Raw genomic sequence first — 27,031 nt, 5'->3', positions numbered from 1 at the left:
AACATAACCAGTAGTACTTGCTAGCCCTATATTTCTCAGGTTCCATCTGAAATTTTTAAATGCAAGAGATTGTACTTGAAAATACACTTCAGGTTCTTTATGTAAAAACTTACAGATTACAATTTTTTCCTTAGCTGTCACAGAATATGAAGGGTATGTTTCTCCTCTCCTGCATTTCTTTGAGGCTGTAATGAACTCCTTTTCTGCCGTCAGACATCCACCTAATGCAAAGATGTCATTAGAGGGAGTTAAATGTGCATTGATGCACAACAGACAGGATCTGGTCATACGTTGGGTGATACAACAGAGGTAATACTCTGCTAACTAATATTACATTATTAATAAAACTGTTAATATAGAGCAGGGGTGGCCAACCTTTTACATTCCATGCGTCAATTTGTTCACTCACGAGTTCAGATACGCCATACAACTCTTGTACCCCCATTTAATTCTTGTAAAATTATGTTAATATAGATAGAACTTGTGCGTGAAAAAATCGCATCTGAACTTGTGCATGAAAAATTTGACGCATGGAATGTAAAAGGTTGGCCACCCCAATACAGAGCAAAGGGTGGAGAACAAAAATTAAATTTAACACAGCTGAATGGGAAACCAGAGGAGAAAATTCTGTATTTAAAATCTTGAATTCCAACTTCCCCATTCAGAAATCATGGTCAAATAGTGAGAGGTAGTCAGAGAATTATCATTGACTGATACGTAAAGGATTTAAAGAATTTGGAAGGAGTAAAGCATAAATAGTGCTGGAACCAGGAAGGTAAAATATTGGTCACAAGAGACATAAATATATGCAATTTTATATTTAAATCAGAAAAGATTACTTTTGTTGTACCGGTCAAGAAACTTATACATATTTCATGTCAACATGAATCAAAGTAGAAATAAAAATCAACATTGATAAACAAATGTGGACCAGTATTTTGGATTCAGTAAAATAAAAGGCCAACTGCATTGGGATGAGAGTGGATCTGGTATAGGTAAATGAGATCCAAGAAGAAAGGTTGGCTGAATTCAATGTAGGTAAGCCACTAGACAAAACAGGATGCATCTTAGGAGTTTGAGAATCTGAAGAGTAGCAAGTATTTACAGGCTTGATCATAATAGTGAGAAAGGATTTGCTAGCAACTACATTCCAGTTAGTTGAACTTCATTGGTGTAAAAGTATTGAGAAATATTTAATCTTGTTCTCAATCATAGTTGTCTGGAAGAAACTGGATTAATTAAGGCAAACCAGAATAGATTTGTTTAGGACAAATTTGTGTTTAAATAATTTAATAGAATTATTTGATGAGATAATCCATATAGTTTGTGAGCATAATGTAGTGTATATGGACTTCCAGAAAACTTAGAAAAGGTGCCATACCTATAGGCTTATCAACAAAATTGAAATACTTGCCACTTAGAGACATTTATAGCATTATGGCATCATTGGCTTAATAACATATATTATACCGTCATAATTAAAGGCTGTTCCTTGAGCTGGAGGAAGATGAATAACAGCATTTTTCCAGGTAGCAGTGTTAAATCCAATATTGATCTAAAGTTTAGAGTGAACATCAGAATTCTACATTCACAGAACTCTGTGTATTACTTATATGTAAATGTATATATCCACCAATTTTCTTTCCCAATTAAGTCAGTGGTAAAGAAAATTGAGATCGTGTAATCGGCCACATCCACATCTATGTACGCTTCTGAAGGTGAATGTCATCTTACAAGATTCTCAATTTATAGATAATTTTACATCCAAAATCCTTTTTGATACTTTGAAACATTATTTTCTCTTGTTATCTTTAGACTGACGTGTTCTGAAGCTCTGGGAGATGTGATTTACGATTATGGAGATACTGAACTGCAAAGCTTAGCCACATGTATGGCCTTGGCTCAGAATGTCTATAGTAAATGTGATGTGCATAAGAAAGCTGTTCTCTGTATGTGCAGGCTTGGGGAGATTTCTGGGGCATTGGCACATATCCATGAGTCCAAGAAGTTCAGCTTAGGTAAGAAATGAAGTGAATTAGTTATTTTGCTTTTAAAAATTATTATTGTAATAAGTATTTCAATTGAAATTTGCTTCAAAATGTAAACAACATTTGTAAATTGCAATATCTCCACTTTCCCAGTTATTTACTTTAAAGGTGAAATGCAGGATAAGTTTATAATTGTGTCTGTGTATATATATATATATATATATATATATATATATACACACACACAAAATATTTTTGGAGGTAAGTAATGTACACAATCATGCCTTAAATGACACTTTAAAAGTATTAGTTAGAAGCAATTGGGGAACTAAAATTTTGGGCTAATCCTTCGAATTGTTTTCAGTACCAGCTAAAACTATGTCAGACCATATTTTAACCACATTTAAGTTTCATATGGACAGCTTCATTATACAAATAAAGATGTACAATAACTAGCAGCAGTTATTAGGAATTTGGGTCTGGAGACATGATAGATTTCACACTCCTCTGGTTCAGTGAAGGTTACATTAGCTTGAATAGATTACCAACCATACATAAAGCCAAGGGTTTAGAAATATGTCTGTGCATAAAAGGTAAACTCTTTCAGAGAGATTTTGTTGTTCTCAAACAACAGGACAAATTGGGATTCAAGAAAGAAACTAACTCAATAGTCTTCAGCCAAAAAATCCAAGACATTAATTCTAGGTTAATATGCATATGGAGGGCAGAATAGTATTAGAAATACTATACATGCTATTTTTATCATTTCTATTGATTTAATTATATTCAAGTTACTGATTCTTATAAACTGAGCAAACCTCACTGAGCTGCATTTGGAAATAAATTTAAAACTCTATTGTAAAATTATCAAATATGGGGAAATTTCTTGATTAATGAGAAAATCCCTAATATGCTATATCCTGCATCTGTTTTTTGCCTTTTTTTTCTCCAGAAACATAGCCTCCTTTCTCCAAAGAGAACATTATTAGATTTGCCAAGGTAGTCCTTACTTGTTTGCTTCTTTCTTAATCTGTTTCGTTTTCAAAACCTGTCCCTATCATACTTGCTTTCTAAGTTCGAGTTTTTCTTTGGAATTCACTACATCACAGATTTCATTAGTCCCAAGTAAAAGGGCAATTTAGAGAGCAAGGCTCAGTTGTTGAGGAAAATTATGACATTATCAATATATATTTAGGTTATTAAGGGAATGAAGAGATAACTGGTTAGTGTTGAATCGCAAAAGATCAGTGTGATCTTATTGAATAGCAGTGTAGGCATTTGGGACCAGATGACTATTCTGCTTCTGTTGCTTACATTCTTAACTTCTTGAGAAGTGTTATGGATTCAACTATGGTAAGATAATGGAATCCTGAATAACCCAATTGTTCCTAAATTTAGAAAGGAAGAAGAAGGAAGCATATGTAATGTTTATGAAGCTGAAGTCAAACTGGCCCTTGTGGGATATGAAATAGTAGGAAAGCGTAGGAAGGTCCATAGGAGGCCATGAAATATCCTTGATGGGCAGGGTCAAGGATAATCCTAAAACATTTTAGACTTATATTAAGAAAAAAGGATAACCAAGGAGAGGACAGGTCCATTCAAAAGTAAAGAAATAATTTGTGCTTGGAGTCAGAGCAGGTGGCTGAGGTAATAAATGAGTGTTTTGTGTTGGTATTTACTGAGGCGAAGGAATTGAAAGATACTGAAAACGAAGTGGGACACACTAATGTATTAGGATAGTTCGAGATTGAGAAGGATGTAATGCTGTGTCTTTTGAACAACATTAAGGAGGATAAGTCCTCACCTGATGGCATATATTCTAGAATACTGAAAGAAGAGATTGCTGGAGCTTTACAATGTACTCATTAGCAACATGTGAGATCTTAGAAGATTAAGGAGTAACAAATGCTCTTCCGTTAGTTATTTAAGAAGGGAAATAAGAATAATCCAGAAACCTATAGAACAGAGAGCCTCACATCAGAATCAGGTTTATTATCACCAGCATGTGACGTGAAATTTGTTAACTTAGAAGCAGCAGTTCAATGCGATACATAATCTAGCAGAGAAAATAATAATAATAAATAAACAAGTAAATCATTTACATATGTTGAATAGATTAAAAAACATGCAAAAACAGAAATACTGCATATTAAAAAAATGTGAGGTAGTGAATAAACATTCAATGTCCATTTAGGAATCGGATGGCAGAGAGGAAGAAGCTGTTCCTGAATCGCTGAGTGTGTGCCTTCAGGCTTCTGTACTTCCTACCTGATGGTAACAGTGAGAAAAGGGCATGCCCTGGGTGCTAGAGGTCCTTAATAATGGGCGCTGTCTTTCTGAGACAGCGCTCTCTAAAGATGTCTGGGGTACTTTGTTGGCTAGTACCCAAGATGGAGCTGACCAGATTTACAACTTTTTGCAGCTTCTTTTGGTCCAGTGCAGTAGCCCCTCCATACCAGACAGTGATGCAGCCTGTCAGAATGCTCTCCACGGTACTACTATAGAAGTTTTTGAGTATATTTGTTGTTGTTGTCACATCAGTGATAGGGAAGCTATTGGAGAGGTTACTGAGGGATAAGATTTTTCACATTTGGAAAGGCATAGCCTGGTTATGGACATTCCGTATGGCTTTATGCAGGGCAAGTGGAAAGAGTGAAAAAAAGATTTACCAGGATGCTGCCTGGATTATAGTGTATGAAATAAAAGGAACCCAAGGTTTTTTTCAACCTAGAGTGTTGGAGGCTGAAGGGAGATCTGTAAGACCATAAGATATAGGAGCAGAAGTAGGCCATTCGGCCCATCAAATCTGCTCCGCCATTCAGTCATGGCTTGATCCAAGTCTTCCAGTCATCCCCACTCCACTGCCGTCTCCCCATACCCTTTGATGCCCTGGCTGATCAAGAACCTATCTATCTCTGCCGTAAATGCACCCAATGACTTGGCCTCCACAGCTGCTTGTGGCAACAAATTCCACATATTTACCACTCTCTGACTAAAGTAATTTCTCCACATCTCCCATCCCTGCATGGCATCCAGGGAAGTTTGGCCAGGTGGATTCAGAATTGGCTTGCCTGCAGAAAGCAGAGGGTCGTGGTGGAGGGAGTACATTCGGATTGGAGGGTTGTGACTAGTGGTGTCCCACAAGGATCGGTTCTGGGACCTCACTTTTCGTGATTTTTATTAACGACCTGGATGTGGGGGTAGAAGGGTGGGTTGGCAAGTTTGCAGATGACACAAAGGTTTTGGATAGTGTAGAGGATTGTTGAAGATTGCAGAAAGACATTGATAGGATTCAGAAGTGGGCTGAGAAGTGACAGATGGAATTCAACCCGGAGAAGTGTGAGGTGGTACACTTTGGAAGGACAAACTCCAAGGCAGAGTACAAAGTAAATGGCAGGATACTTGGTAGTGTGGAGGAGCAGAGGGATCTGGGGGTACATGTCCACAGATCCCTGAAAGTTGCCTCACAGGTAGATAGGATAGTTAAGAAAGCTTATGGAGTGGTAGCTTTCATAAGTCAAGGGATGGAGTTTAAGAGTCGTGATGTAATGATGCAGCTCTATAAAAGCAATACATATCAAAGTTGCTGGTGAACGCAGCAGGCCAGGCAGCATCTCTAGGAAGAGGTACAGTCGATGTTTCAGGCCGAGACCCTTCGTCAGGACTAACTGAAGGACAAACTGCCTGGCCTTCTGCGATCACCAGCAACTTTGATGTGTGTTGCTTGAATTCCAGCATCTGCAGAATTCCTGTTGTTTGCTGCTCTATAAAACTCTGGTTAGGCCACACTTGGAGTGTTGTGTCCAGTTCTGGTCGCTTCACTATAGGAAGGATGTGGAAGCATTGGAAAGGGTACAGAGGAGATTTACCAGGATGCTGCCTGGTTTAGAGAGTATGCATTATGATCAGAGATTAAGGGAGCTAGGGCTGTACTCTTTGGAGAGAAGGAGGGTGAGAGGAGACATGATAGAGGTGTACAAGATATTAAGAGGAATAGATAGAGTGGACAGCCAGCGCCTCTTCCCCAGGGCACCACTGCTCAATACAAGAAGACATGGCTTTAAGGTAAGGGGTGGGAAGTTCAAGGGGGATATTAAAGGAAGGTTTTTTACTCATAGAGTGGTTGGTGCATGGAATGCACTGCTTGAGTCAGTGGTGAAGGCAGATACACTACTGAAATTTAAGAGACTACTAGACAGGTATATGGAGGAATTTAAGGTGGGGGGTTATATGGGAGGCAGGGTTTAAGGGTCGGCACAACATTGTGGGCTGAAGGGCCTGTACTGTGCTGTACTGTTCTATGTTCTGTCTCTGTTCTAAATAGGCATCCTTCAATCCTGAAGTCGTGCCAGCTTGTCCTAGACTCCCCTACCATGGGAAATAACTTTGCCATATCTAATCTGTTCAGGCCTTTTATTCAAAATGTTTCAATGAGATCCCCCCCTTATTCTCCTAAACTCCTGGGAATACAGCCCAAGAGCTGCCAGACATTCCTCATATGGTAACCCTTTCATTCACTAGAAAACTAGACAGTAGAGTACTACATCAAAGTTGCTGGTGAACGCAGCAGGCCAAGCAGCATCTATAGGAAGAGGCGCAGTCGACGTTTCAGGCCGAGACCCTTCGTCAGGACTAACTGAAGGAAGAGTGAGTAAGGGATTTGAAAGCTGGAGGGGGAGGGGGAGATGCAAAATGATAGGAGAAGACAGGAGGGGGAGGGATAGAGCCGAGAGCTGGTCAGGTGATAGGCAAAAGGGGATACGAGAGGATCATGGGACAGGAGGTCCGGGAAGAAAGACAGGGGGGGGGTGACCCAGAGGATGGGCAACGGGTATATTCAGAGGGACAGAGGGAGAAAAAGGAGAGTGAGAGAAAGAATGTGTGCATAAAAATGAGTAACAGATGGGGTACGAGGGGGAGGTGGGGCCTTAGCGGAAGTTAGAGAAGTTGATGTTCATGCCATCAGGTTGGAGGCTACCTGATGTACTACAGTAGAGTACTACAGCACATTACAGGCCCTTCTGCCCTCGATGTTGTGCCGACCCATATATTCCTTTAAAAAAAGTACTAAACCCACACTACCCCGTAACCCTCTATTTTTCTTTCATCCATGTGCCTGTCCAAGAGGCTGTTAAATACCCCTAATGTTTTAGCCTCCACCACCATCCCTGGCAGGTCATTCCAGGCACCCACAACCCTCTGTGTAAAAAAACTTACTGCTGATGTCTCCCCTAAACTTCCCTCCCTTGACTTTGTATATATGCCCTCTCTTGTTTGCTATTCATGCCCTGGGAAACAGGTACTAGCTATCCACACTATCTATGCCTCTCGTAATTTTGTAGACCTCTATCAAGTCCCCTCTCATCCTTCTACGTTCCAGAGAAAAAAGTCCCAGCTCTGCTAACCTTGCCTCATAAGACTTGTTTTCCAATCCAGGCAACATCCTGGTAAGTCTCCTCTGCACCCTCTCCATAGCTTTCACATCCTTCCTATAATGAAGTGACCAGAACGGAACACAATACTCTTAAGTGTGGTCTCACCAGAGATTTGTAGAGTTGCAACATGACTTCTCTACTCTTGAACTCAAACCCCCTATTAATGAAGCCTAGCATCCCATAGGCCTTCTTAACTACCCTATCAACCTGTACAGCGACCTTGAGGGATGTATGGATTTGAACTCCAAGGTCCCTCTGTTCATCCACATTCTTAAGTAACCGAACATTAACCTTGTACTCAGCCTTCTGGTTTGTCCTTCCAAAATGCATCACCTCATACTTATCCGGATTAAACTCCATCTGCCACTTTTCTGCCCAACTCTGCATCCTGTCTATATCCTCTTGTAACCTTGGACAACCTACAACTCTATCCACAACTCCTCTAGTCTTCGTGTCATCCGCAAACTTACTCACCCATCCTTCCACCTCTTCATCCAGGTCATTTATAATAATCACAAAGGGCAGGGGTCCCAGGACAGATCCTTGCGGCACTCCACTAGTCACCAACCTCCAGGCAGAATACTTTCCTTCCACTACTACCCTCTGCTTTCTTCCTGTAAGCCAATTTTTTATCCAAACAGCCAGGATTCCACTGATTCCATGCCTCATGACTTTCTGGATGAGTCTCTCGTGGGAGACCTTGTCAAATGCCTTGCTAAAATCCATGTAGACCACATCTACTGCCCTTCCCTCATCAATTTCTTTTGTTACCTCTTCAAAAAACTCAATTAGGCTCGTGAGGCACGACCTTCCCTTCACAAAGCCATGTTGACTACCCTTGAGTAGACTGTACTTCTCCAAATGCTCTGAGATCCTATCCTTAAGAATCCTTTCCAATAGTTTGCAGACGACCGACGTAAGACTCACCGGTCTATAGTTCCCAGGATTCTCCCTATTACCTTTTTTAAACAAGGGAACTACATTTGCCATTCTCCAATCCTCCAGCACCTCCCCTGCAGCTAAAGAGGATTCAAAGACCATAGCTACTGCTCCAGCGATCTCTTCTCTCACTTCCCACAGCAACCTGAGATATATCACATCGTGCCCTGGGAACTTATCAATCTTGATGTTTTTAAGAAGATCCAACACTTCTTCTTCCTTAATCTCCACATTGTCCAGCACACAGGCCTGTTCTATTTCGACCTCACCCTGATCAAGGTCCTTTTCACTTGTAAATACTGAAGCAACATATTCATTTAGGACCCCCCCAACCTCCTCCGCCTCCAGGCACATGTTGCCTTCTTTATCCTTTAGCGGCCCCACCTTCATTCTTGTCATCCTTCTGTTCTTCACATATGCATAGAATGCCTTGGGGTTCTGTTTAATCCTACATGCCAAGGCCTTCTCATGCCCCCTTTGAGCTCGCCTAAGTCCTTTCTTAAGCTCCTTCCTGGCTACCCTATATTTCTCTTGAGCCCCTTCTGCTTCCTGCTTCTTATATCTAACATATGCTTCCTTCTTCCTCTTGATGAGTTGCCTCACGTGTTTCGTCAGCCACGCTTCCCTTTTCCTACCATATTTTCCTTGTCTCAGTGGGACAAACCTATCCTGAGCCCAGCACAAGTGGTCCCTAAACTTCCTCCACATTACTTCTGTACTTTCACCCTTGAACATCTGTTTCCAATTTACTCTTGCTAGTTCCTGCCTCATCCCTCCATAGTTAGCCCCTCCCCAGTTAAGCACTTTCCCATTTTGTCTGTTTTTATCCTTTTCCATAGCTATGCTGAAGCTAAGGGAGTTGTGGTCACTTTCACCAAAATGCTCCCCCACTAAGTGGTCTGCCACCTGACCAGGTTCATTACCCAGAACTAGATCCAGTATGGCCTCTCCTCTCGTTGGCCAGTCCACATACTGTGTCAAGAATCCTTCTTGAACACACCTGACAAATTCAGCCCCATCTATCCCCTTTGCAGTCAGGAGGTGCCAGTCAATGTGAGGGAAGTTGAAATCACCCATTCCTGGAATCATTCTCGGGAATCTTCTCTGAACCCTCTCCAATGTCAGTATACCCTTTCTAAAATAAGGAGCCCAAAACTGCATACAATACTCCCAAGTGTGGTCTCATGAGTGCCTTATAGCGGGGTCCCCAGCCTTTTGCGCACTGCAGACCGGTTTAATATTGACAATATTCTTGCAGACCGGCTGACAGGAGTGGTGGTGGGGGGAGTTCAAGTTCAACAGTACGTGACAGGGAATGAGGAAAGATGCAGCTGACTCATATCGTTTCATATTGCCGAATCATATCGTTTCCTTGTGGCCTGATAGCGCATGCTCGCGGCCCAGTGGTTGGGACCACTGCCTTATAGAGCCTCAACATTACATCCCTGCTCTTATATTCTATACCTCTAGAAATGAATGCCAACATTGCATTCACCTGCTTCACCACCAACTCAACCTTGACGTCAACCTTTAGGGTATCCTGCACAGGGATTCCCAAGTCCCTTTTCATCTCTGCATTTTAAATTCTCTCCCCATCTAAATAATAGTCTGCCCGTTTATTTCTTTCACCAAAGTGCGTGACCATACTCTTTCCAACATTGTATTTTATTTGCCACTTCTTTGCTCATTCCCCTAAACTATCTAAGTCTCTCTGCAGGCTCTCTGTTTTCTTAACACTACCCGCTCCTCCACCTATCTTTGTATTATCGGCAAACTTAGCCACAAATCCATTAATCCCGTAGTCCAAATCATTGACATACATCGTAAATGCAGCGTTCCCAACATCGACCCCTGTGGAACTCCACTCGTAACCGGCAACCAGCCAGAATAGGATCCCTTTATTCCCACTCTCTGTTTTCTGCCGACCAGCCAATGCTCCACCCATGCTAGTAACTTCCCTGTAATTCCATGGGCTGTTATCTTGCTAAGCAGCCTCATGTGTGGCTCTTTGTCAAAGGCATCTGAAAATCCAAGTACACCACATCTACTGCATCTTCTGCATTTCCTTTGTCTACCCAGCTTGTAATTTCCTCAAAAAATTGCAGTAGGTCAGTCAGGCAGGATTTTTATTTCAGGAAGCCATGCTGGCTTTGGCCTATTTTGTCATGTGCCTCCAGGTATTTGGTAATCTCATCCCTAACAATTGATTCCAACAACTTCCCAACCACTGATGTTAGGCTAACAGATCTATAGTTTCCTTTCTGTTGCCTCCCGCCCTTTTTAAATAGCGGAGTAATATTTGCAATTTTCCAGTCATCCGATACAATGCCAGAATCTATCAATTCTTGAAAGATAAACAACAGGAATTCTGCAGATGCTGGAAATTCAAGTAATACACATAAAAGTTGCTGGTGAACACAGCAGGCCAGGCAGCATCTCTAGGAAGAGGTGCAGTCGACGTTTCAGGCCGAGGCCCTTCGTCAGGACTAACTGAAGGAAGAGTGAGTAAGGGATTTGAAAGTTGGAGGGGGAGGGGGAGATCCAAAATGATAGGAGAAGACAGGAGGGGGAGGGATGGAGCCAAGAGCTGGACAGGTGATAGGCAAAAGGGATACGAGAGGATCATGGGACAGGAGGTCCGGGAAGAAAGACAAGGGGGGGGTACCCAGAGAATGGGCAAGGGGTATATTCAGAGGGACAGAGGGAGAAAAAGGAGAGTGAGAGAAAGAATGTGTGTATAAAAATAAGTAACAGATGGGTTACGAGGGGGAGGTGGGGCATTAGCGGAAGTTAGAGAAGTCGATGTTCATGCCATCAGGTTGGAGGCTACCCAGACGGAATATAAGGTGTTGTTCCTCCAACCTGAGTGTGGCTTCATCTTTACAGTAGAGGAGGCCGTGGAAAGACATGTCAGAATGGGAATGGGATGTGGAATTAAAATGTGTGGCCACTGGGAGATCCTGCTTTCTCTGGGGGTCAGAGCATAGATGTTCAGCAAAGCGGTCTCCCAGTCTGCGTCGGGTCTCGCATGAACATCGACTTCTCTAACTTCCGCTAATGCCCCACCTCCCCCTCGTACCCCATCTGTTACTTATTTTTATACACACATTCTTTCTCTCACTCTCCTTTTTCTCCCTCTGTCCCTCTGAATATACCCATTGCCCATCCTCTGGGTTCCCCCCCACCTTGTCTTTCTTCCCGGACCTCCTGTCCCATGATCCTCTCGTATCCCTTTTGCCTATCACCTGTCCAGCTCTTGGCTCCATCCCTCCCCCTCCTGTCTTCTCCTATCATTTTGGATCTCCCCCTCCCCCTCCAACTTTCAAATACCTTACTCACTCTTCCTTCAGTTAGTCCTGACGAAGGGTCTCGGCCTGAAACGTCAACTGCACCTCTTCCTAGAGATGCTGCCTGGCCTGCTGCGTTCACCAGCAACTTTTATGTGAATTCTTGAAAGATCATTGTTAATATCTCCACAATCTCTCCAGCTATTTCTTTCCGAAGCCAAGAGTATATTCCAGCAGGTCGAGAAGATTTATCCACCCTCAGACCATTAAGTTTCCTGAGCACCTTTTCAGTCATAATTTTCACTGCACCTACTTCACTTCCCCGACATTCTTGAATGTTCGGTATGCTGCAGATGTCTTCCACTGTGAAGACTGATGCAAAATTTGCATTCAGTTCCTCTGCCATCTCTGCGTCTCTTATTACAATTTCTCCAGCGTCATTTTCTATTGGTTCTATGTCTACCCTCAACTCTCTTTTACCCTTTATATACTTAAAAAGCTTTTAGTGTCTTCAGCTTCCTTTCATAATTCATCTTTTCCTCCTTAAAGACATTCTTAGTTTCCTTCTGCACGTTTTTAAAAGCTTCCCAATCCTCTATCTTCCCACTAGCTTTGGCTTCCTTGTATGCCCTCTCTTTTGCTTCAACTTTGGCTCTGACTTCACTTGTCAGTCATGGTAGTGTCCTTCTTCCATTCAAAAATTTCTTCTTATTTAGAGTATATTTGTTTTGCACATCCGTCAATTTTTGGCAGAAACTCCAGCCATTGCTGCTCTGCTGTCCTTCCTGTTAGTGTCCCTTTCCAGCCAACTTTGGCCAGTTCCCCTCTCATGCCATTGTAATTTCCTTTATTCCACTGAAATACCAACACATTAGAATTTAGTTTCTCCTTCTAAAATTTCAATGAGAACTCGATCATATTGTGATTACTATTCCCTCAGGGTTCCTTAACCTTAAGCTCTCTTATCATCTTTGGATCATTGCATAACACCTAATCCAGCACAGCTGATCCCCTAGTGGGCTCAACAACAAGCTGTTCTAAAAAGCCAGCCCTTAGACATTCTACAAATTCTCTCTCAAGGTCCAGTACTGGCCTGGTTTTCCCAATCCACCTTAATGTTAAAATCCCCAACGATTATCATGACATTGCCCTAATGGATTGAAAATTATTGTAAGCGTAGAATTTTTGTCCACACCTGGGGGACTTCCGGGTCATCAAGGGAATGGCGGCGTAAGGAAAAGGTCTCTCGACAAAAAAGAAGGTAAACTGCCCCAAAATCGAGTTTAGACAAATACTTAATATTGCATAACTATATTAATAAAAGGGGCAAGGATGATGTCTAAGAAGAAGAATAAAAAGTCCGCTTCGAAGGCTGATAAACATAAAGAGACGCAGCAAGGCGACGGGCCTAGCTCTCCCACGGCAAGCCAGGACGGAGATAATGAGGGGGAATCGGTGACTCTGTCTTTGATTCTCGGAGAGATTCGCGAGTTCCGACAAGATAACAGCAAACAGCTGGAAGATATTAAAGGAGAAATAGTAAAAACTAACTCGCGGATAGATGAAGCCGAAGCGAGGATTGTTGGAATTGAAGAGAAGCTACAAAACGCAGAGGAGGTGATAGCAGAAATGCTGAAGCTACAAGACCAACTCCAGTGGAAACTAATAGATCAAGAAGGCCGCTCGAGAAGGGAAAATGTGAGGATTTACGGAGTTCCCGAAGGAACCGAAGGTAAACCCGGATTGATGATTCCCTTCGTGGAGAAGCTGCTTAGAGAGAACCTTGATATACTGGCCGCAAAAGACCAACAGATAGAAAGGGCTCACCGCGCGTTGGCACCACAGCCCCCGGCAGGCACCCAGCCCAGATCGATTCTGATCAGATTTCTCAGTTACAGAACGAAGGAAGAGGTGCTTAAAAGAGCATGGCAAAAGAAAGGTTTCATGTGGAACAGCTGTAAAATCAGTTTAGACCACGACTACGCACCGGGGATTCTTGCCAGACGGAAGGAATATACGGAAACACGGAGAGTCCTGAAGGAAAACAACATCAGATTCCAGACCCTGTATCCAGCTCGGCTGAGAGTCTTTTACGACGAAGGGACAAAAACTTACGCTACGGTGGAGGAGGCAACGTCGGACCTGGCGGACCGGGGACTACCTATTAGAGTTATCACCCAACCGGAGTCGCTACTGGAGAGGATTCGGCAGAAGTCGTGGCAGTTAGTGGGGCGAGGACACTCCACTCGAAACAGAGTGTCAAACTACAAGGAAAAGCTGCAAATATTCAGACGCGAATGTACAGAGAATACAGATTAATTAAGAGAAATGACTGAAAAGAGTAAATCGGACTTAAAAGTAAAATGAAAACTGGTAACTGAAAATAATCTAGGCGGAATAACTTGAATGATAGCAATATGGTCGAGACATAAATAGGAGAAAATTCTCTATGATTATTCAAACTGCTGAGGGCCCTCTAACACGGTGAAGATAGAGGTTATCCCTCTGAACTGAGGCGGGTCGGTGCTCAGGCCTCACTGTGGGAAGTCGGGGAAAATTTTCAAATGTTATACGTTCAGAAATGTCTAGGGTGTGGTTATATGTCTTGGTTTACTGTTGAGAAGGGATTGCTTACTGTTTGGTTAGAAAAGGAGAGTGCTTTTTTTCTACTAGAGAAAAATGCAAACTGAATTGGTAAAAATAATTTCCTATAATGTTAATGGGGTTTTGAATCCAATTAAAAGAAATAAGATTATGTCTAAATTGAAAAAAGAGAGGGCACAAATAGCTTTCCTCCAGGAAACACATATGAGCCAATTTGAACATGGAAAATTAAAAAGAATGGGCTTTAAAAAAAAAGAATTTTTGTCCACCCATAAGTACAAAAAGAATAAGGTGCCAGGGATTAGTTCCAGTCCCTTCAGGTCAGGTACTCCTTTTGTACCAAATAGTCATGAAACAATGATTGACAGAATGCTGTCAGTAAAAACACATTTCAGCTCTTTGGTGGTGTCCCAAACACAACAAGGAAATCAAACCTTTTATGAGTATTTTAAATTAATAAACTGACTCCATAACATTTGGTGTAATAGGCACCAGAGGTTAGTCAGCCATATTCTGATACTTATGATGTAGATCTTGCTGGGCTATTGTCCTGAAAAGTATTCTGAATGCATTTTTTAAAAAGGAAGTTCTAAATTAACTTGTCTGTATCAGTTAGCTATTTATGCCACATTTTAATTTATGTCTTCTTGACCAAGAATCCATTAATTTACTTTTTTTCTCATAGGGAGGCACCAAAAGGTAAATTATTTTGCCTTACTTTGGAGAATTTCCATTTCCTGTCATTCACTCCCATACCCATTCTGACAACCAAGTTCAAATTGCAGTTTAAACCCTAAATGTTTACATTTCCATTTAGTTTCATTTTTGCCAGTTGTCTCTTTCTGCCCAGCTAGAGACTATAACTAAAATTCATGGGATGTTGTCATTATTTCAAAGGATATATTGTATCTTTGTACGGTCAGACTATTATATGGATATTGGAATGGCAATATCCAACTAGGTGCTCTAGTTATGGGGGAGAATCATAATGAAGCATTAAGATTAGGTGATATTGAAGGGATAAAACCGAAACTTAAATTGAATAAATATCAGAAAGAATCTATAAAAATTGCATTGGCAGTAGCTAAGAAGACTATAGCAGTTACTTGGAAATCTGATTCGTATTTAAGTATGGATCGTTGGAATAATGAAATGGCTAGTTCTATTCCACTTGAAAAAATTACTTATAATTTAAGAGATAAATATGTAACATTTTTGAATATTTGGCGCCCTTATTTACAAAAGATAGGATGGCATATTTAAGTGCTCCGATAAAGACTTTGGTCACTTGGGGAAAGTAACGAATAATTATACCAAATTCATTTTGAATCCCATGGAGCATGTGGAAACCTTCCAATAACCAGGCGGTTCTTTTCTTTTTTTTCTTTTTCTTTCTTTTTAGGTAGGACCATATATGGGGGGGGGGAGGGTTAAGGGGAGGGGGGAGGGTAGATTTTTTTTCATGTATTCTTTTTGAAAATTCAATAAAAATTATATTAAAAAAATAATGAAGCATTAAGGAAGATATTTTTCAGATTTTTGTTGCTGTCAGTGGACCATGCTGCTTTAATAGAAAAGTAATGGGTTTCCTTTGTGTTGCTTTCTTTATAAGACCTTTCTTATCGTTCAATGACTCATGAGGTAGGGGTACAATTTCCCATGGAACCACAGGAACTCCTCCTTTGTTGAGAATATCCCCAACAAAAAAATCAGTTTGAGGATATGATTGAACCATCTATCCATAATCACCGTCTACTGAAATTTAAATAATATGTCTAAATATATAGTCAGATTTCTTGCTGCAGATACCTCATTGATAAGTTTTTTACTTCTAGTTCAACAGCAGTAATCCTGAGCCTCAGTGTGCAGAGAATCACAAATGTGACCTCTCCTTATATCATTAAAACCAAGACAGAGAAAAAAAGTTATCGAGCATCTTTATTTCAACAGCAGTAAAGATTGTTAGAGCCAAACAAATTATTACTAGTCTCTTACTTTTTCCACTACTTAACATTTCCTTCTGTTTCAAATATTTTCTATTCTTGAAAAGTTACAGCGATCCTTGCTTAGATTATTTACTATTGAAAATAAATTCTAACAATGTCCTGAACAGGTCTGTTACAGTGTCATTTTCACTTTATAATCGATTTTGGTTTGCTGCCATTTTGCCTTATATAAAGCCTTTACTAATATTTTATGTTTGGATTGCTTTTCTCCAAGATGATTGTTTATTCTTATTGAGCAACTGTCAAAATACTGAGTTACTTCAGGGCCTGACCCATGAATGGAATGGAAATCCAGCAGCCCTCTCAATAGGGCTAGCAGTATTGTGGCTCATCTCAAATGATCTCAAGGAAGTTGGATTCCGTCTTTTGAAGGAGACAGATGATTGTGGTCAAGGTAAAAACATAAATTCAACATAATAAAGTGTACTTCATGGATAGAGGCCACTCAGCTCGTCTGATGCTGACAGGTTAATCCCATTAGTCACATTCACTCATCTTGCCCTGTAGCCCTGTAACTCATTCAATTTCACATGCCTGGCAGTTCCCCTTTAATTCTTACACTAACCACGGAATACAATAGCATGTCTCTTGCAAAAATGCCATCCCCTTCTCACAATTCCTCTGTCTCCACTGCATCTGCTCTCAGGATGAGACTTTTCATTCCAGGACGAAGGAGATGTCCTCCTTTTTTAAAGAAAGGGGCTTCCCTTCCTCCACCATCAACTCTGCTCTCAAACGCATCTCCCCCATTTCACGCACATCTGCTCTCACCCCATCCTCCCGCCACCCCACTAGGAATAGGGTTCCTCTTTTCCTCACCTACCACCCCACCAGCCTCCGAGTCCAACATATAATTCTCCGTAACTTCCGCCACCTCCAATGGGATCCCACCACTAAGCACATCTTCCCCCCCTCCCCCTTTCTGCTTTCCGCAGGGATCGCTCCCTACATGATTCCCTTGTCCATTCGTCGTTCCCCCCCCATCCCTTCCCACCGATCTCCCTCCTGGCACTTATCCTTGTAAGCGGAACAAGTGCTACACATGCCTTTACACTTCCTCCCTCACCATCATTCAGGGCCCCAGACAGTCCTTCCAGGTGAGGTGACACTTCACCTGTGAGTCGGCTGGGATGATATACTGCATCCGGTGCTCTTGATGTGGCCTTCTATATATCGGCGAGACCCGACGCAGACTGGGAGACCGCTTCGCTGAACACCTATGCTCTGTCCGCCAGAGAAAATAGGATCTCCTAGTGGCCACACATTTTAATTCCACATCCCATTCGCATTCTGACATGTTTATCCACGGCCTCCTCTACTGTCAAGATGAGGTCACAGTCAGGTTGGAGGAACAACACCTGTCTGGGTAGCCTCCAGCCTGATTGCATGAACATTGACTTCTCTAACTTCCGTTAATGCCCCACCTCCCCTTTTTACCCCATCCCTCATTTATCTATTTATTCTTTTCCCCTTTTTTTCTCTCTTTTTTCTCCCTCTGTCCCTCTCAGTATAACTCCTTGCCTATCCTCTGGGCTTCCCCCCTCCCCCTTTCTTTCTCCCTAGGCCTCCCGTCCCATGATCCTCTCATATCCCTTTTGCCAATCAACTTTCCAGCTTTTGGCTCCATCCCTCCCCCTCCTGTCTTCTCCTATCATTTCAGATCTCCCCCTTCCCCTCCCACTTTCAAATCTCTTACTATCTCTTCTTTCAGTTAGTCCTGACGAAGGGTCTCGGCCTGAAATGTCGACTGTACCACTTCCTAGAGATGCTGCCTGGCCTGCTGCATTCACCAGCATTTTTTGTGTGTGTTGCAGCCATTTAACTTACCATTGGCATGTGCGGAAGGGACTGGAGCACGCAGAGCGAATCAACATGGAGAATATGCAAACTCTGGATGCTCCAGTTTCCTTTCACGTTCCAAAGATATATGGGTTAGTAAGTTAGTTGGTCACATAGCTGTAATTGGGTGGCATGGTTCATTGAGCCTGTTACTGTGAGGTTTCTGTAATTAAATAAATAACACTCAAGGTCAGAATTGAACCCGGGTCCTTGGATCTGTGAGTCTGCAGTGCTCTCTACTGATACCCCTATACATCAGGTAATATTTGAAACCTTCAAAAAAGACAATATCTGGATATGTGACAAAAAGTTTCAAGAGCTTTGAAGAAACAAAGAGGCTTATGAAAGTAGCTTATGAAATTCTTAAAGCACAAATAGTTAAGAGGAATGTTAGTCTCCCTACATTCATAAATAGTGAAAGGAATATGTACTTAATGTTTTCAGCTTTGACTGGAATAATTTCAACCAAAGCAAGGCTGCTATCTTTAGAACTTTATAAGCGCCTTTTTGACTAAGAAGAATGGATGAAAGATCTGCTCACAACCACTCTCTCCATATTTGTTACTGTTCTACTTTTCCAATCAACCAAAACTCCATTAAACTCATTCAATTGAAACAGAAATTGTTAAGAGCAGCCTGAACTGCCAAATTGGATATTTGTATTAACAGAGTTGTGGGGTGTGATAATGACATAGAGGAAAGTACAGACATGAGTTGCAGTGCAATAAAGTTGCAGTGCAATCAAAGCGAAAAGTATCAAATACTGGACTTAAGGTGTTGTACTTAAATGCACGCAGCATAAGGAATAAGGTGGATGATCTTGTCATACAGCTACAGATTGGCAGGTATGATATTGTGGCCATCACTGAGACCTGGCTAAAGGATGCATGTCTCTGGGAGCTGAACGTCCAAGGATACACGGTGTATCGGAAGGATAGGAAGGTAGGCAGAGGGGGAGGTGTGGCTTTATTGGTAAGAAATGATATTAAATCATTAGGAAGAGGTGATACAGGATCGGAAGGTGCAGAATCTTTATGGGTTGAGCTAAGAAATAGCAGGGGTAAAAGGACCCTGATGGCAGTTATTTATAGGCCTCCAAACAGCTGCAGGGATGTGGACTACAAATTACAACTGGAAATAGAAAAGGCTTGTCAGAAGGGCAGTGTTATGATAATTGTGGGCGATTTTAACATGCGAGTGGATTGGGAAAATCAGGTTGGCACTGGGTCTCAAGAGGGAGAATTTGTAGAATGTCTGCGAGATGGCTTTTTAGAACAGCTTGTTGTTGAGCCCACTAGGGGATCGGCTGTACTGGATTGGGTATTGTGTAATGAACCGGAGGTGATTAGAGAGATTGAGGTGAAGGAACCCTAAGGAGGCAGTGATCATAACATGATTGAGTTCACTGTGAAATTAGAAAAAGAGAAGCCGAAATCTGATGTGTCGGTATTTCAGTGGAGTAAAGGAAATTACAGTGGCATGAGAGAGGAACTGGCCAAAGTTGACTGGAAAGGGACACTGGCGGGAAAGACGGCAGAGCAGCAGTGGCTGGAGTTTATGCAAGAAATGAGGAATGTGCAAGACTGGTATATTCCAAAAAAGAAGACATTTTCGAGTGGAAAAAGGATGCAACCGTGGTTGACGAGAAGTCAAAGCCAAAGTTAAAGCAAAGGAGAGGGCATACAAGGAAGCAAAAATTAGTGGGAAGACAGAGGATTGGGAAGTTTTTAAAACCTTACAAAAGGAAACCAAGAAGGTCATTAAGAGAGAAAAGATTAACTATGAAAGGAAGCTAGCAAATAATATCCAAGAGGATACTAAAAGCTTTTTCAAGTACATAAAGAGTAAAAGACAGGTGAGAGTAGATATAGGACCAATAGAAAATGATGCCGGAGAAATTGTAATGGGAAATAAGGAGATGGCAGAGGAACTGAACGAGTATTTTGCATCAGTCTTCACTGAGGAAGACATCAGCAGTATACCGGACACTCAAGGGTGGCAGGGAAGAGAAGTGTGCGCAGTCACAATTACGACAGAGAAAGTACTCAGGAAGCTGAATAGGCTAAAGGTAGATAAAGCTCCTGGACCAGATGGAATGCACCCTCGTGTTCTGAAGAAAGTAGCTGTGGAGATTGCGGAGGCATTAGCGATGATCTTTCAAAAGTCGGTAGATTCTGGCATGGTTCCGGAAGACTGGAAGGTTGCAAATGTCACTCCGCTATTTAAGAAGGGGGTAAGGAAGCAAAAAGGAAATTATAGACCTGTTAGCTTGACATCGGTGGTTGGGAAGTTGTTGGAGTCGATTGTCAAGGATGAGGTTACAGAGTACCTGGAGGCACAAGATAGGCAGAACTCAGCATGGATTCCTTAAAGGAAAATCCTGCCTGACAAATCTATTACAATTTTTTGAGGAAATTACCAGTTGGCTAGACAAGAGAGATGCAGTGGATGTTGTATATTTGGATTTTCAGAAGGCCTTTGACAAGGTGCTACACATGAGGCTGCTTAACAAGATAAGAGCCCATGGAATTACGGGAAAGTTACATACGTGGATAGAGCGTTGGCTGATTGGCAGGAAACAGAGAGTGGGAATAAAGGGATCCTATTCTGGTTGGATGCCAGTTACCAGTGGTGTTCCACAGGGATCAGTGTTGGGGCCGCTTCTTTTTACATTGTACATCAACGATTTGGATTATGGAATAGATAGCTTTGTGGCTAAGTTTGCTGATGATACGAAGATAGGTGGAGGGGCTGGTAGTGCTGAGGAAACGGAGAGTCTGCAGAGAGACTTGGATAGATTGGAAGAATGGGCAGAGAAGTGGCAAATGAAGTACAATGTTGGAAAGTGTATGGTTATGCACTTTGGCAGAAAAAATAAACGGGCAGACTATTATTTAAATGGGGAAAGAATTCAAAGTTCTGAGATGCAACGGGACTTGGGAGTCCTCGTACAGGATACCCTTAAAGTTAACCTCCTGGTTGAGTCAGTAGTGAAGAAGGCAAATGCAATGTTGGCATTCATTTCTAGAGGAATAGGGTATAGGAGCAGGGATGTGATGTTGAGGCTCTATAAGGAGCTGGTGAGACCTCACTTGGAGTACTGTGGGCAGTTTTGGTCTCCTTATTTAAGAAAGGGTGTGCTGACATTGGAGAGGGTACAGAGAAGATTCACTAGAATGATTCCGAGACTGAGAGGGTTAACATATGAGGAACATTTGTCCGCTCTTGGACTGTATTCCTTGGAGTTTAGAAGAATGAGGGGAGACCTCATAGAAACATTTCGAATGTTAAAAGGCATTGACAGAGTGGATGTGGCAAAGTTGTTTCCCATGATGGGGGAGTCTAGTACGAGAGGGCATGACTTAAGGATTGAAGGGCGCCCATTCAGAACAGAAATGTGAAGAAATTTTTTTAGTCAGAGGGTGGTGAATCTATGGAATTTGTTGCCACGGGCAGCAGTGGAGGCCAAGTCATTGGGTGTATTTAAGGCAGAGATTGATAGGTATCTGAGTAGCCAGGGCATCAAAGGTTATGGTGAGAAGGCGGGCGAGTGGGACTAAATAGGAGAATGGATCAGCTCATGATAAAATGGCGGAGCAGACTCGATGGGCCGAATGGCCTACTTCTGCTCCTTCGTCTTATGGTCTTATGTAGATGCAACTTTGGGAAAGGTACATAAAATATCAGAATCAGGTTTATTATCACCGGCATGTGTCATGAAATTTGTTAACTTAGCAGCAGCAGTTCAATGCAATACGTAATATAGAAGAAAAAAAGAAATAATAATAAATAAATAAATTACATTATACATATATTGAATACATTAAAAAGCATGCAAAGACAGAAAATATATATTAAAAAATTGAGGTAGTGTTCACGGGTTCAATGTCCATTTAGGAATCAGATGTCAGGGGGAAGAAGCTGTTCATGAATCGCTGTGTATGTGCCGTCAGGTTTCTGTACCTCCTACCTGAAGGTAACAGTAAGAAAAAGGCATGCCCTGGGTGCTGGAGGTCCTTAATAATGGACGCAACCTTTCTGAGACACCGCTCTTTGGAGATGTCCTGGGTACTTTGTAGACTAGTACCCAAGATGGAGCCAACTAGATTTACAACCCTCTGCAGCTTTTTTCGGTCCTGTGCAGTAGCACCCCCCCCCCCATACCAGACAGTGATACAGCCTGTCAGAATGCTCTCCACAGTACATCTGTAGATGTTTTTGCGTGTATTTGTTGGCATACCTAATCTCTTCAAACTCCTAATGAAGTATAGTCACTCTCTTGCCTTCTTTATAACTGCATCGATATGTTAGGACCAGGTTAGGACTTCAATGATCATGACACCCAGGAACTTGAAACTGCCCACGCTCTGCACTTTTGATCCCTCTATGAGGACAGATGTGTGTTCCTTTGTTGTACCCTTCCTGAAGTCCACAATCGGCTCTTTTGTCTTAATGACGTTGAGTGCAAGGCTGTTGCTGTGACACCACTTCACTAGTTGGCATATCTCGCTCCTGTACACCCTCTCATCTCCATCTGAAATTCTTAAAGCACAAATAGTTGTATCATCAGTAAATTTATAGATGGTATTTGAGCTATGCCCAGCCACACAGTCACGGGAATAGAGAGAGTAGAGCAGTGGGCTAAGCACACACCCCTGAGGTGCACCAGTGTTGATCGTCAGCGAGGAGGAGATATTATCACCAATCCACACAGATTGTGGTTTACCGGTTAGAAAGTCGATCCAATGGCAGAGGGAGGTACAGAGGCCCAAGTTCTGTAACTTCTCAATCAGGATTGTGGGAATGATGGTGTTAAATGCTGAGCTGTAGTCGATGAACAGCATCCTGACATGGGTGTTTGTATTGTCCAGGTGATCTAATGCAATGTGAAGAGCCATTGAGGTTGCATCTGCTGTTGACCTGTTGTGGCAATAGGCAAATTGCAATGGGTCCAGGTCCTTGCTGAGGCAGGAGTTCAGTCTAGTCATGACCAACCTCTCAGAGTAAATTATGTGATAGAACATGAACAATAACATTCTAATCAAGTGAAAGAATACCAGAAGGTTGCCATTGGATGGATGATCAGTCCACTGAGGAAGTTTGAAGTCTCAATAATTGAGTTTTCTCATTTCTCATACAAAGAAGTAAATTTAATGGTAGCATAAATGTTGTAGGTAAATGATGAAAACTAACGTAAATATAAATTATCATGTACACTATTAGGTGCTTTGGAACAGGCCATCCTTAATGATGCTGTCTCTACACTGGAAGATTGGCAGGAAATTGCAGAAGCATGCAACACTCATAACTACAACAAATTGGCAAACAGCATTTTTGCTGTGCTCACATCACAAGAAGGAGGAACAGTCATAACAATTACAACTGATGATGACAAAGATGGTGCAAAATTGACAGAGCATATTTTATTGTAGCTCTGTCAGTTTGTAAGTACATTTTATAACATTCAGAATTAAAGATGGAAAGTATTACATCGTCAAAATCTTTGTTAAATTCAGTTCTATATATTGCATCACATTCTCAGAAAATGCTGGTATATTTTTTCCAATAAGTTACTTCTGAAATATGGTCATTGATCTACATTGCAGTCAATTAGTTCACAATGGGATCCTATAAACAATAAAGCCTCAAACGTGCTCCCCTGACATTTGGTTGCATCGATACCAATGTTGATATAACATCTGCTTAGCAATAGTGACCAAAGACAAACAAATACATAAATTCCCTGTTTAAAAAATAAGAGCTCCCCCCCCACCCCAACAATACAGTATTTAACTTCCTCAGGGCTAACCTATAGACAAATTAAAAGCTCAAATGGACTCCTCCATTTCGAAGCAAACATAAAAGCCAAAGAGAGGGCATTTAACAGAGCAAAAATTAGTGGGAAGTTAGAGGACTGGGAAGCTTTTAAAAACCATCAGAGGGCAACTAAAAGAGGTGAACATGGAACACTAAAGTTAGACAATAGACAATAGGTGCAGGAGTAGGCCATTCGGCCATTCGAGCCAGCACCGCCATTCACTGTGATCATGGCTGATCATCCACAATCAGTATCCAGTTCCTGCCTTATCCCCAGAACCTTTGATTCCACTATCTTTAAGAGCTCTATCCATTTCTTTCTTGAAAGCATCCAGAGATTTGGCCTCCACAGCCTTCTGGGGCAGAGCATTCCATATATCCACCACTCTCTGGGTGAAAAAGTTTTTCCTCAACTCTGTTCTAAATGGCCTACCCCTTATTCTTAAACTGTGGCCTCTGGTTCTGGACTCACCCATCAGCGGGAACATGCTTCCTGCCTCCAGCGTGTTCAATCCCTTACTAATCTTATATGTTTCAATAAGATCCCCTCTCAGCCTTCTAAATTCCAGAGTATACAAGCCCAGTTGCTCCAATCTTTCGACATATGACAGTCCCGCCATCCTGTGAATTAACCTTGTGAACCTACGCTGCACTCCCTCAATAGCAAGAATGTCCTTCCCCAAATTTGGAGACCAAAACTGCACACAGTACTCCAGGTGTGGTCTCATCAGGGCCCTGTACAGCTGCAGAAGGACCTCTTTGCTCTTATACCCAATTCCCCTTGTTATGAAGGCCAGCATGCCATTAGCTTTCTTCACTGCCTGCTGTACTTGCATGTTTGCTTTCAGTGACTGATGTACAAGAACACGTAAGCTAGCCAAGAATATTAAAGAGGATACCAAAAGTTTCTTCAGATACATGAAGTGCAAAAGAGAGATGAGAGTAGATATCGGACAGCTGGAAGACGCTAACAGTTTGGTGGAAGTTCCAGGTGTCAGGGGTCATGAAGTGTGTACTATTACTAGAGAGAAAGTTCCTGGGAAATTGAAAGCTCTGAAGGTAAATAGCTCACCTGGACCAGATGGTGTACACCTCAGGGTTCTGAAATAGGTGGGTGAAGGAAGTGTGGAGGCATTAGTAATGATCTTTCAAGAATCACTAGATTCTGGAAGACTGCAAAATTGCAAATGTCACTCTACTCTTCAAGAGGGGAGAGAGGCAGAAGAAAGGAAACTAGGCCAGTTAGACTGACCTCAGTGGTTGGAAAGATGTTAGAATTGATTATTAAGGATGAAGTCTCAGGGTACTTGGAGGTACATGACAAAATAGGCTATAGTCAGCATGGTTTCGTCAAGGGAAAGTCTTGCTTGACAAATCTGTTGCAGGAACTTGGATTTTCAGAAGGCCTTTGACAAGGTCCCACACATGAGGCTGCTTAACAAGTTATGAGCCCATGGTATTACAGGGAAGGTTCCACCATGGATAAAGCAGTGGCTCATTAGCAGGAAGCAAAGAGTAGGAATAAAAGGAGTCTTTTCTGGTTGGCTGCCATTGACTAGTGGTGTTTCATAGGGGTCTGTGTTGGGATCAATTCTTTTTACGTTATATTTCATTGATTTGGATGATAGAGTGGATGGCTTTGTTGCAAAGTTTACACGCAATATTAAGATAGGTGGAGGGGCAGATAGTTTTGAGGAAGAAGAGAGGCTAGAGAAGGATTTAGACAGATTAGGGAATGGGCAAAGAAATGGCAGATGGAATACAGTCTCAGGAAGTGTATGGTCATTCACTTTGATAGAAGAAATGAAAGGGTTGACTATTTTCAAAGTGGAGAGAAAATACAAAAAATTCAAGTGCAAAGGGATTTGGGAGTTTCTTTGCAGGTTGAGTCTATGGTGAGGAAGGCAAATGCAATGTTAGCATTCATTTCAAGATGACTAGAATATAAAAGCAAGGATGTAATGTTGAGACTTTATAAGGCACTGGTGAGGCCTCACTTGGAGTATTGTGAGCAGTTTTGGGGTTCACGAAAATAATATCCAGGATTGATTGGCTTGTCATACAAAGAGAGTTTGATAGCGCTGGGTGTGTATTCACTAGAACTCAGAAGAATTAGGGGTGACCTCATTGAAACCTATCAAATGGTGAAAGGCCTTGTTGGAGTGGACGTGGAGAGAATGTTTTCTATGGTGGGAGAGTATAAGATCAGAGGACACAGCATCAGAATAGAGGGGCATCCTTTTATAATGGAGATGAGCAGGAATGTCTTCAGCCAGAGTGTGGTGAATCTGTGGAATTCTGTGGAGGCCAAGTCTTTATGTATATTTAAAGAAAAGGTTGATAGATGTTTTGGTTGGTCAGGGCATGAAGGGATACAGGGAGAAAGCAGGATATTGGGGCTTAAAGGAAAATTGGGTTAACCATACTGTAATGGCGGATCAAACTCGAACAGCCAAATGACCTAATTCTGCTCCTATATCTTATGGTCTTATGATCAGGACTGATATTAACTGAGCTAGCAGAATATACTGAGCAATATACACAGTCAGGCAACATCTTTGGAGAGGAATAAGTTGACATTTCAGGCCGAGACCCTTCATCAAGATCAAAATATATTTACCTTTTTAACTTCCCCTTGTGGAACTGTGCATCAAATACAAATGTCTCCTATGCTGACGTACGCTAAATGCTATATCAATATTGGAAAATTATTGCAGAGGAGTCCATGTAACACATTAAATCCATGATGGTCAAAAGTAGAAACTAAGCTTTTATTATTTTCCAGTTTTAGGTTCTTAGCCATGCAGTTTACAACTCTTCAAATGCTCAATCAGGTACTTTTAAAAATGTGACTTAAGTATCTGCTGCTCCCACTTTTATTGACTCCTAGAGTGAAATAAGGTTTTCTCAAAAACTTGCTAAGCCTTTTAATGATTACCCTAAATCAATGTGTCCTAGTCAATGAAAGCTGTGCTTTGAGGGGAAGACTTTTTCTGATCATGCAGTCAGAATCAGAATCAGATTTAATATCACTGGCATATGTCATGAAATTTGAATATTATGTGGCAGCAGTACATTGCAATACATAATAAAACTGTAAATTACACTGAGAGGTA

At 41.7% G+C, this 27,031-nt stretch overlaps 1 protein-coding gene across 4 annotated transcripts in view; it reads left to right on the top strand.

Moving 5' to 3' along the window:
* LOC134350552 (clathrin heavy chain linker domain-containing protein 1-like) overlaps positions 1 to 27,031 on the top strand; it is a 60,839-nt gene that overhangs the window by 22,897 nt on the left and 10,911 nt on the right. For 2 of the 4 annotated variants that reach the window (XM_063055888.1, XM_063055892.1), the window contains 4 exons: positions 135 to 309; positions 1,816 to 2,018; positions 16,474 to 16,653; positions 23,322 to 26,943. In XM_063055888.1, coding sequence (XP_062911958.1) covers positions 135 to 309; positions 1,816 to 2,018; positions 16,474 to 16,653; positions 23,322 to 23,530 — 767 coding nt within the window. In that variant the 3' untranslated portion in view covers positions 23,531 to 26,943. Of the gene's footprint in view, positions 1 to 134; positions 310 to 1,815; positions 2,019 to 16,473; positions 16,654 to 23,321; positions 26,944 to 27,031 lie in introns of those variants that run through there. The other 2 variants (XM_063055889.1, XM_063055891.1) reach the window with 2 other exon arrangements.

This window comes from Mobula hypostoma, chromosome 8 (genome assembly GCF_963921235.1).
Source record: "Mobula hypostoma chromosome 8, sMobHyp1.1, whole genome shotgun sequence".
Lineage (NCBI taxonomy): Eukaryota > Metazoa > Chordata > Chondrichthyes > Myliobatiformes > Myliobatidae > Mobula > Mobula hypostoma.
This window is presented reverse-complemented; position numbering and strand designations above follow the sequence as displayed.